Genomic DNA, 10,517 nt, shown 5'->3' with positions numbered 1-10,517 from the left:
ACTGCTTTCGCTGCCTGATGACTCTTCATCACCAGAGGGCTCCTTTCGCTTCCTGATAGGACGAGGTCCTGGGATTTCCAGAGAGGCTGATCGGCTCCGTGCCTCTGGGTGGTAAAACTGATAGTGTGCCTTTTTCCAGGCACGAGTCTCCTCGTCACTATCCCACAGATCCTCCTCACCCTCATAATCCTCGTCGTCCTCAGCGTCATAGCTGCTCTCTTCCTCAGTATCTCCTTCGAAGTTACTGCGATTCTCCACGTCTGCAGTCTCTGTTAATATGAGTGAAGACGGAGCTGTTGAAAGCTCCGTAGGGATAAATTCATAGTCCTCATACTCATGTAGAGTTGAAGAGTCAGACAGGGGGGAAGAGGGAGAATTGTTAGAAGGCATATTGATAATTGTCTGCTGATGGCTGTTATAAGGAAAGTAAGTAATGAGTATGTGTCCCTGCAAGAAGGTGTTTGAGTAGCAAAAGTGAATACTGAGGAATGAAGGAATGAGTGAGCGTTTGAAGTTTCCAATCTTCATTCCTTTTGACCTTAATCTTCTTCATTTGCTTCGTGAATCCTCATTCGTCCTTCTGGGGGGAAGTGGATGGCGTGATCTTTTTGTGATCCCTGTTTGACAAAGGACCAATGAGATTTCTACATTTTTGACATGCTGAATAATTACTACCCACATCTCCTGTATGACACATCCTGATCCAATGGCTGTTATATTTCCATGATCCATTTGCTGACATTACTTTTTGAGATAAAGTCTCTCTCTAATCACAAGAAAAGAAATATCAAAACAAGTTTTAAGAATAGACACTGTGAAGTCTCACGTGAGGTTTAAATTTTTGTCCTCAAGAGGTTTATTTTTTTCCTCCTACCTTTCAACAACAAGAGGTTTTTCTTATTTTTCCTCAAGGCCTTTAGACAAGACGCCAAAAACCCTACATAAAATCTGGGGGGAAGTTGTTACGTCCTGAGGCTAGGGAGTGTACCCAAATGGAGCACTCCCCTTTTTATTCATAGATCAGAGCAATTAGTGACGGCTATGTTGGAGCCTATATAAGGCTCCGACCTAGCTAAAATAATAAACAACTTTTGATCTCCTTGACTTCCGATTTACCATAAAACATATCAACTTCGAGTATTGAATGGCTCGGATGATTCGAAAAGCAATCGAATTTAGATATCCATTCGAAAACGAATCGAATTCGAATGGTTGGAATAGAAGCGCTGCTCCGCAACACCAAGGCAACTGAGCCCTTCCACATTATTGAACCATTCGTACGATTATTTGAAATCAATGATACAGAAGAAATATTAAATGTTATTTCTGCCGCCTTGACGGAGCTCCTTGATGTAAATTACGACGCCAGTAATGACCGGGAACTATCTCAACAATGCGAACGCTACACTCGATGGAAACAAGCTGTCGAGGTATGGAGATATGAATGGGTACTTGCTTTATGGCCCTGCAATGAATATGGCCCTGCATTGAATATGGCCCTGCATTGAATACTAGAGACTTCGGGCTTAAAAAGTTTGGGAGTCGGGGAACGCCCAGGCTTCCAAAGCTTTAAGGCACGTCTCGTTGAAGCCCGTGATAGTATTATATAATTCATATTTAATGTATGACTAAGCAGACTGTAACACAGCCTTTTATTTTTATTTATGGTCAGAGACATTCCGCACATCTTGTACCAAGTTTTTCGCTAAGAAGACTGCTGCCGCGACGTCTACTCCTGCTACCACTGCCAGCACATTTCGTCGCTCGGATCGAATTAAGGGGATCCGGCCATCAGAGGTTATATATCCAATAAGAAAATTATAGCCCGGGACAATGTACAGGAGGCACGGGACAGAGTACAGCAGGCTCCCCCCCACTATAGCTTACATCTAAGCTAAAAAACACAACCAATAATGTCACTCCTATCTCCTTCATTGATGCCGGGATCTGTGAGCTAACGAATACCTCTGTTTTAACGCAAATGTACTGGAGTTGTTAATACAAAGAACGGCATCCGAATCCATTCTCTGATAAACGATAAATAAAAAAAACTTCTTTCTTTTGTTGCTGCTCTTGACAAGGATCTATTCTGTTTCAAAACCTAAACCCCGAGTCAAAACTATCCATGCATTCACTGGTGAAAAGTTTTTAAAAGACAAGAAGGTGAATAGTAGAGTAAGTGAGAATAAGATGTAGGTCTACATATCACACCGATGAGGTGTTTATTGAAATTTTCATCATATTCACTAGAGTATTAAGAGCATAACTAAAGTTTGTGTACGAGTAACATGGATAGAGCGTATCCATGGTAAATGTTTCTTAGGAGATGTATGTTCAGAAAAAGCAAAAGATGTTACGTCCATTAATACAGGATGTCTGTCCATCAGCATAGGCACAAGAAAAAATATTTTCTTCAATCTTTTATGCAACGAGTGCTGCAAAATTATAGTTTGCTGTTTTCGTATTCGGCCTTGAACGTAACTGAGGCAAAGCATTAGATTTTCTAACAAGGCAAGAGTCGACCGTGACGAAGCTACGGTCTTGTAACTCGTTTTCTTTATTTCATTTTACCATTTTTCAGCTAATGTACTAATGTTTTATTTTTCTTTTACTTTTACTTTTACCCAGCCAAAGCCCCATTAGGATCACACAATGGCTTATAAAAAGGACACCTGAACTCTTGGGGGTGGCAGGATATACATTCCATGACCATTCAACCATGCCTAATAGCACTATCCGAATAATCACAGGCAACCTTGTTTGCCATAACAAATAAGGGAGTGTCATGCTATACCATGAATAAAACTGATAATGCAAGGATCTTGCAAACACTATCCCGATAAAATTGCTTGTGAACATTAATGTCAACACATGGCTAGGCTTTATATGCTGTGCATGGGCTGACAGAGCCATCTTGGGTGATGTCGATCCACGTAGCACCACAGAAACAATGCCGCCTTCCAATCTACATATAGATAGACAAGCATCAGGGTCAATATGTATGGCCGAATAGAGTAAAAACCTTTCTTATGGCCAAATATATATTAAAAAAGCTCACCTGCTCCATCTGAAAAACACAAAGGCAAAAAGGACCACCATATGCCCCGCTAGAAGTAACTTTGCAAAGTCTTTACTCAAAAACGTGCTCTCGTCCAGGAACTTCCAATTGACCGTCCATTTGTACTCAAAAACGCGGGAAAACTCGAAGGCCTTACGGACATAGCTTTCTGGATAATGAAGCGTAAATGGAAGTGAGACTAAAACCTATGGCGAGAGGGAAAAGAAATATATATAAATATATCGGGTCGACATTTTCCTTATCCTTTGATCCTTCGTTTTTTTTTTTTTTTTTTTTTTTTTTTTTCAATCCACAGATAAAGGATGGTGATTACCTGTATCAAGAGCATGGTGCTCAACTGGATAATCGTCCCTACAATGCCTTGAGTTTGCCAAATCAAAAACCCAAACGCAGGGAAAAACAATAGAATATTCATTTTGATCGAAATAGCAAAGCTTGATATACAAAGATTGCGAATGAAGAAAAGACAATGCAGTCAGTACAATTCTTAACTTGATTTTTTTTTTTTTATTAGGTTGAAATCTTCTTCTCCTCCTCCTTACCTAAATAACGAACTGCTCAGTATCCAACGTCTATTCAAAAAGGCTAATATCGACGCATACAGAAATAGCATCGCCACTGGATCATTAAATAATCGCAGAACATATATCGAATGCAGGCGCTTTGAAAGACACACTGGAATGAGAACATATGGTGGAATCTATTAAGAAAAAAGAAAAAAGAAAAAAAAAAAATCAATATCCATTGCCTTCAATAACTTCCCAGCAACAACAATAATGAATAAATAACAAAAGTTACATTTTTATCTTTTGCATAGATTGCAAACACAATGATAAGTGTAAGAAGATACAGGCTCATAAAGATCCATTGGCCCTTATAAATGTTCTCACCGGAATCCGTGAGATAATAAAGTAATGAGTAGATATAAACGAATCCTGCGGGATACACCAGTGGTCCTGTATCGCCACGTAGCTTCATATAATCAGTCTCTCCTTTAAGATATCCAGAAACTTCCTGCATGTATGCAACCCAGTCGATTTCTGTGTCTATTGTTTGAAATAATCAGAAGAATTATTATAGCGGTGATAATGATAATGATAATGATAAAGATTCCTCCCCTCTCCTTCCTTTTTCTTCAACTTATTACAGTGAATCTTCTTGATAATGAAAAAATTGAGAAATATTTCAGCCAGGAAAAGGAGTCCTCCGAGCTTCCAGATATGTGCATGGTTTAATAGCAACTCGAAGACCAATTCGATGGGTCGGAAAATACTAAGAGTCTTGGTCGATTCTTGTTCCTCGGTGGGATAATTAGATGAAGCTGACACGGAAGATGAGGCCGCGTAGCGAGTCTGCTGCGTCCTTCTGTTGACAGCCATGGCAATTCTATTGACTGAGAGGACAGATTCAGATGAATGATGATGCGGAATACTTGCTGTATTTAGGATGCACAAGCAAAAATTCAGACGTGGCAAATTTTAATACAATTACAATCCAACACTGCTAATATGTATTTATACTATTCAGATTACTTTATTACTTTAATGTGTAGATCGAGCGGGATTTTACGCGTCCTTTTTTGTTGGTGTAGTGCGTGGTGCAAACACATCCTCGAGTGATCGAGGCATCTGGTGTACTGTGGATGATACTGTTCCTGATGATGTCGCACCACTGCTACTGGATACAACATTGGCAGTACCACTGCCAGATCGTACCATGGGTGTAGATAATGTCGATCTCTCTCCAGTTATGTTTACAGTTCGTCCTTCATGATCAATTGCAGTAGAAGCTGAAGTTGGAGTCGAAGCTACGTTAGTGCCTTCGGCCCCTATTTCTCTTTGTGGATCAGTAACTGATATGGAAGGCATTTTTGAGTGCTGCTTCAATAAGAGTTCCCTAGACTCCATCTCATCTTCGGTACAAGTCTCCTGCGGGACTCCTGTGATAGGTGATGCTTCACTTGTTCTAGATGGCCCAGTAGAATCACTATTAGTGATGATGGATAGGTTGCCGCCACCACTACCAATAGTCTGACCATGTTCTCTTATCATGGTTTTGAGGCGGGTGACTGCATCTTGTCCAGATTGGTTGACAAGGCCATAGAAATACCCATCTTTGTTCTCGATCAGCTTAGTTGCATGATCAAACTCAACTACTCGCCCATCCTCCATAACCAGAATCTTATCGCACTCGATGATTGTATTGAGTCGATGAGCAATCATAAGAACTGTGCAGTTTGCAAAGTTCTTTTTGATCGTATCTTGAATCAAGAGATCTGTTTGAAGGTCCACTGCACTAGTAGCCTCTGCAAAGCAAAACGATAGCCATATGTATCAGCATGCTAAGTTTAGTATACGCCATTCAAGAATCCAGGATGATATTACAACAACATAAAAAAATAAAAATAATAAAAAAATAAAAATAAAAAAACTTACCATCTAGAACAAGAATTCTACTTTGAAAGAGAATAGCACGTGCAATACAAAACAACTGGCGCTGTCCAAGAGAAAAGTTACGTCCGTTTTCGATAATAGGCGTCTCTAATTTGAGAGGCATGTTCTGTTTAATATTCTCCGACAGGTGAACTGCATCCAACGCTGCCCAGATTTCTTGGTCGGTCCTGCGATGGAAGGGGTCGAGGTTGGATCGGATGGTGCCCACAAACAGAACTGGCTCTTGAGGGATAATCGCGATCTTGCTCCTGAGATCATGGAGTCCAATCTCACGTACATCCACATCATCGATTAGGATCTTACCCTCTGCTGCTTCAACTACTCTCAACAGAGAAATCAGCAATGTAGTCTTGCCACTGCCCATCTTTCCAACTACTCCAATTTTCTCGCCTGGTTGAACAACAAAGCTCACTTTCTTCAAGACAGCGACTCCGTAATTCTGATATCGAAGTACAACCTTCTTGAACTCGATTTCTCCTCGGCTAGGCCAGTCCAATGGAGGCTGCGACTCTGGGATGTGGTCGGGAGCCTCTGCAGGGATGTTCATACCATACAATTCAAGTTGGCAGACTGACTCCTTGGTCGATTTGATCTCAGCAGCCATGCGTATAGACCACTGACCAAAGATCAACAGCTGAAGAGCATTCGTAATCGCCAAACCGACTTCCGATGCATCCAATGAGCCGCCTCCCGAAAAGTAAATAACACACATGGCTGTCACCAGAACAAAGATAGACGAGATAAGGTCTAAATAGAGTGCAAGCCACGAACGGACCTGCATCATGGCGAAAAATGCTTTGTGGTTATCGTCAATTTTGTGTAAATTGAAGCTGTCAAATCGTTGCTCGGCACCATAGACGCGGATCGAAAACAGGCCATCCAGAGTTGCGGCCATGTGGGCAAAGATAGGCCCTTTAGTCATAGCCTCCATACCCTTGAGTCGCTCATCAGTGTATGAGGAAAAGTGCACTAGAGCCCAGGCAACTACGAGTAAGACAGCTACGGCAATAGCTGACCAGGGAACGATCACGATTACTAAGATAGCTGCACCGATCGCCAAAGGGGCATACTGTAGTAGCTGAAGGATGGCATCCGGTAGAACCTCGTCTACTGTATACATGTGTTTTGCGAATGCGTTCAAAATTCTGGCCAACGGTGTCACATCAAAATAACTCATAGGTGCCCTCAAAATTTTGCGGAAGACGCGGTCATGGTATGTAACGGACTTTTTGAAGACGATCCAGGACAAAAGGAAGGTGCGAGCAAATATGCCAACGACAACTGCCGCTACAAGCCCACCATAGACACCGATATAATAATGAAAGTCAGATTTCTCATCCGGACCTACTGTGAAGCGCAACCAATAGTCTGAAAAGATCCGTAGTCCATGTGTTGCCAAAAAGATCAGGGCCACAGAAATAGAAATGCCCATGCCAGTTCCTTTACGCAAATAAGCTTTTGCGACTGACCAGCTGGGGACACCATCTCTACTTTTTACGCCATATCCCAGATCCAGTCGTTCGCCACGTCCACCACTAGTTCCTAGCATGCCGCCATCGCGACCACTCAGACTGTGAATTGTCAGTTGATTTCTCTCCACCGCTTTTGCCATTATATTCTCCTCGCGATTAGTAGGGGCTCCTGTTAGTCTATTTTGGCCCATACTTCCTAAGATTGTCATCTGATTGCGCTCTATCATCCTGGAAATTGTCTGCTCATTAATCATCTGATTCTGTATCGTATGTGCATTCATCTCTCGAAGTCGATGAATTGTCTGCTCATTAGCAGCCATGTAGTTGTTGTAAGATGTTCCAGGATTAGACATGGAATGTGAGCGCTGGGAGAGCAAGTTGGGACGACTATTCACACTAGAAGACCCTCCAGCAGCGGCCTTGCCTGATATACCCATACTAGTCCGTCCTTGGACCATGATACTGCCAAGCTCCTCACCATCTGACTCCACAGCAGCGCCTTCATTAGAAAAACGGGATGCTAGGCTCTTTCCAAGCGATCCTCGCTGGATTGCGACATTTTTGGGGACAGTTAGCTGGCGATCGGTGCTTTTCTCTGCATTTAATCCGGTCGGACTCATTGGTTGAGAGGCCACTCCGAACCCTTCTTCGTCTCCTTCCGCTGATGGCTCCAACCGAACTTCGCTCATGAGCTCTTGAATTTGATCAGGATCCTCAATTTCCATAGACTCTTCGACAATGCGTGCCAAATTAACATCTTTGGCCATCAGTTCATCAAAAGTGCCCTGAGCTTCGACAGAACCTGCCTTCATAACGATGATACGATCACAATCACCGAGGTGTTGGAGTTGATTGGTAACATAGATGACAGTTTTGTTAGCCAAGTATCCCTTAATACACTCCTGAAAGATGTGTTTTCCAACCTGAGCGTCCATGCCGCTGAGAGGATCGTCCAAAAGCATAATGTCCGCGTCAGAGTATACAGCACGGGCCAGACTGACTCGTTGTCTCTGGCCTTGACTCAAATTGATTCCACGTTCACCAATCTCAGTTTCATCTCCTGCGCTTAATAATGTCAGATCGCGATTGAGAGCGCAGACACGCAAAATATCGTTGTATTTCTGTCGATTAAAGGGAAGTCCGAACAAAATATTTTCTTTAAGAGTGGCATTTACTAGCCAGGCATCATGGGGGACATATGCGAGCGATCCATGAACTTCACGATCTCCAGCACGAAGCTTAATTTGACCCATGATTGCAGCTAATGTTGAAGATTCTATTGAATGTTGAACATATTGAGAAATTACAAGAGAAAAAAAAAATCAGCGTCAGATCCACCATATTACACTCACTCAAGTGCGCGTTAATTGAAAGGAGGAAGTGTGTACATACTGCCGGACCCAACATCGCCTACAATGGCCACTAATTCTCCTGGCTTGACTCTCATATTAATAAATTTGAGTGTCGGGTTGGACTCTTGCGAATCAGGCCAACCGAAATCAGCATCCTTGATGTAAATTCGAAGGCTAGCAATCTCACGACGAAGCGCTAGTCTCTCCATTTCTTTTGCATCTCCGCTACCGCTACTCGACCCGTTCATGACTAATCCATCAGCCACAATAGATGTATCCTTGGAGCTATCCTGATCTGAGCCACTCGTATCAGAGCGGCCATGAACTGAAAGGGGTTCTACCTCTGGTAAGCCCAAGAAGCCATCGAGGCGGTCGAAGCTCAGTAATGCACCCAGAGTTGTCTTGACAGCGATGGGTAACATGATCAATGGGTATCGCAGTGTATTGAAGATAGAAAGAATAGTGAATACGACACTTGCTTTGACATCACCTCGAGCCCCACGCGTATCAGTCAGCTCATAAACGCACATACATGCCAAAGTTGTGACAACAGGTGCTGAGAACACAACTGCAAATGATGTAATTTTCAAGTACATTCCACGGCGAAGTTCTCCCATCTCCTTTGCTCTCACACGAGTCACTCTGTCACGGAAATAAGGCTCCCATGCATAGAACTTGATCAGTTTGATGGCAGTCAAGAGTTCGGACATGATATGAATCCTGGCAGTTGTTGTATTAGTTGTCATGGCATTAACACGAGCAGTGTACAATGAAAGGAAATACTGAACAGGGAAGAGTAAGATGAGGATGATCAAAGCTGGGATAGCAGCAAGCTGAAGTTCTAGGAATGCTAAGGCAATCACCACTATGAAGAAAGTACGAAAAATATTCAAAAGATGTGCAAATTAGAAAGATAAGTTTGGTAAAGCTAATCGGTAAGTAATTTCTGATTTGCAGCCAAGAGAAAAAAGAATGATTCTCTGCTTCTTACCCAAAATCTCTAAAGCTGAGCTCCACAGAAAGTGGAAGTTGACAAACGATTCTGCGACGCGATTGCAATCATTTGAAATGAGATTGATGATGTTGCCAATACCCCCGTGGGCTGAAGATAGCTTGAGTGATTTACGATAGATCAGGACCATGAGACCTGCTCGAACCTGCATGACAAGAGTCATAAAAAAAATAAAAAAATAAAAAAAAGATGTCAAAATGTAAGAAATATTAGAGTCCTATTGTGCAAGCATCTATACATGTGGCCGAAGCTTGCCATTTGTATTTACTCCAAAACCTCCTTATTGTCTCTTTATTCCTCACCTGAACACCAATACGCGTACATTCAGCCATGACCTGCTGAATACAGACGCTACTGCCAATGCAAGTCAAGAAAAGACCCAAAGCATAGAGGTAACCTTCTGCGGAAGAATTTTGGCCCATGTTTTCATCTGAAACTTGCTCCACATGGCTGATGATGCGCTTGACAAAGAAATAAGATCCGAGATAAGTGAAAATGATCCAAAACATCTTGTAGAAGGCAAGCATCAGATATGGACGGCCAAATGCACTCATCAAGGCTCTGCTAATTGAGGCTCTATTTGGAATACAAGCATCGATCCAAGAAAGGCGCACATTAGCATATTGCAAAATAGTGTAGGTGAGAGCATCCCGTAGTGTTACTCTGCCACCACACATCTATGCACATATAAACAGCCTTTGTGAAGAGACAGATGACGATTTTGAGGGGCTCACACACACATCGTCACCAACCGACTAGCATTCAGTAACCATAGCAAGGGCAGCTGACAAAATAAAAGTAGCATGCATCTGAATATAAGATCTGAAGCGACAAAAAAGATTGGGAAAGTGGAGGCCTTGTTTGGAGTCTTTTGCATGCAATTTGATTTTCCGAAGAAAAGGAACATAAAAAACAAATAGCGCGTGTAACTATCAGACAACACAACCCGACCTTTCTTTCCTAATGTCTTGCTGCAGATCCCTTCCTCTTCTGTACCATGCAGAGGACAATCATAACTGTACACATTCTGACAGAATGCTACTCTCAAAACATTCCTTCCTATCACTCTCCTTCCCTCTTCCCTTCATTCTATCTCCTGTAACTTCTTCTGTGTCGACTTACTTTTCTTTGTAGTTAATTTCCTCCTGG

The 10,517-nt window shown here is 42.3% G+C and overlaps 3 protein-coding genes across 3 annotated transcripts; 1 reads left to right on the top strand and 2 right to left on the bottom strand.

Moving 5' to 3' along the window:
• Positions 1-1,208: 1,208 nt before the first annotated feature.
• Positions 1,209-2,392, top strand: BCR41DRAFT_402330 (hypothetical protein; the record flags this gene model as incomplete). The annotated part of the gene is made up of 6 exons (XM_022029298.1): positions 1,209-1,430; positions 1,518-1,599; positions 1,673-1,797; positions 1,883-1,983; positions 2,082-2,175; positions 2,324-2,392. 6 exons carry the CDS (start codon positions 1,209-1,211, stop codon positions 2,390-2,392), a joined length of 693 nt encoding a protein of 230 aa, XP_021875375.1.
• Positions 2,393-2,547: 155 nt separating this feature from the next.
• BCR41DRAFT_343430 (glycosyltransferase) lies at positions 2,548-4,552 on the bottom strand. The gene is made up of 6 exons (XM_022022331.1): positions 4,227-4,552; positions 3,878-4,125; positions 3,622-3,779; positions 3,393-3,513; positions 3,059-3,264; positions 2,548-2,965 (listed from the first exon to the last, which is right to left on the bottom strand). Exons 1-6 carry the CDS (start codon positions 4,456-4,458, stop codon positions 2,590-2,592), a joined length of 1,341 nt encoding a protein of 446 aa, XP_021875374.1. The 5' UTR covers positions 4,459-4,552; the 3' UTR covers positions 2,548-2,589.
• A 92-nt stretch (positions 4,553-4,644) lies between these two features.
• On the bottom strand, positions 4,645-9,922 carry BCR41DRAFT_375894 (hypothetical protein; the record flags this gene model as incomplete). Its single annotated transcript, XM_022026990.1, has 5 exons — positions 4,645-5,384; positions 5,515-8,280; positions 8,397-9,221; positions 9,348-9,513; positions 9,671-9,922. 5 exons carry the CDS (start codon positions 9,920-9,922, stop codon positions 4,645-4,647), a joined length of 4,749 nt encoding a protein of 1,582 aa, XP_021875373.1.
• Positions 9,923-10,517: the final 595 nt, after the last annotated feature.

The sequence above is a fragment of the Lobosporangium transversale genome (genome assembly GCF_002105155.1).
Source record: "Lobosporangium transversale strain NRRL 3116 chromosome Unknown BCR41scaffold_84, whole genome shotgun sequence".
Classification (NCBI taxonomy): domain Eukaryota; kingdom Fungi; phylum Mortierellomycota; class Mortierellomycetes; order Mortierellales; family Mortierellaceae; genus Lobosporangium; species Lobosporangium transversale.
The sequence above is the reverse complement of the archived record's forward strand: the minus strand, read 5'-3'. Positions and strand labels throughout refer to the sequence as shown.

What these genes read in the sequence shown, in the direction of transcription:
- BCR41DRAFT_343430 (XM_022022331.1), bottom strand. Translation starts at nt 4,458, where the DNA reads ATGGCTGTCAACAGAAGGACGCAGCAGACTCGCTACGCGGCCTCATCT. An exon ending in CATTATCAAGAAGATTCACT is followed by an intron (nt 4,126 to 4,226) that starts GTAATAAGTTGA and finishes TTCAAACAATAG; the next exon opens with ACACAGAAATCGACTGGGTT. An exon ending in GCACCATGCTCTTGATACAG is followed by an intron (nt 3,265 to 3,392) that starts GTAATCACCATC and finishes CTCTCGCCATAG; the next exon opens with GTTTTAGTCTCACTTCCATT.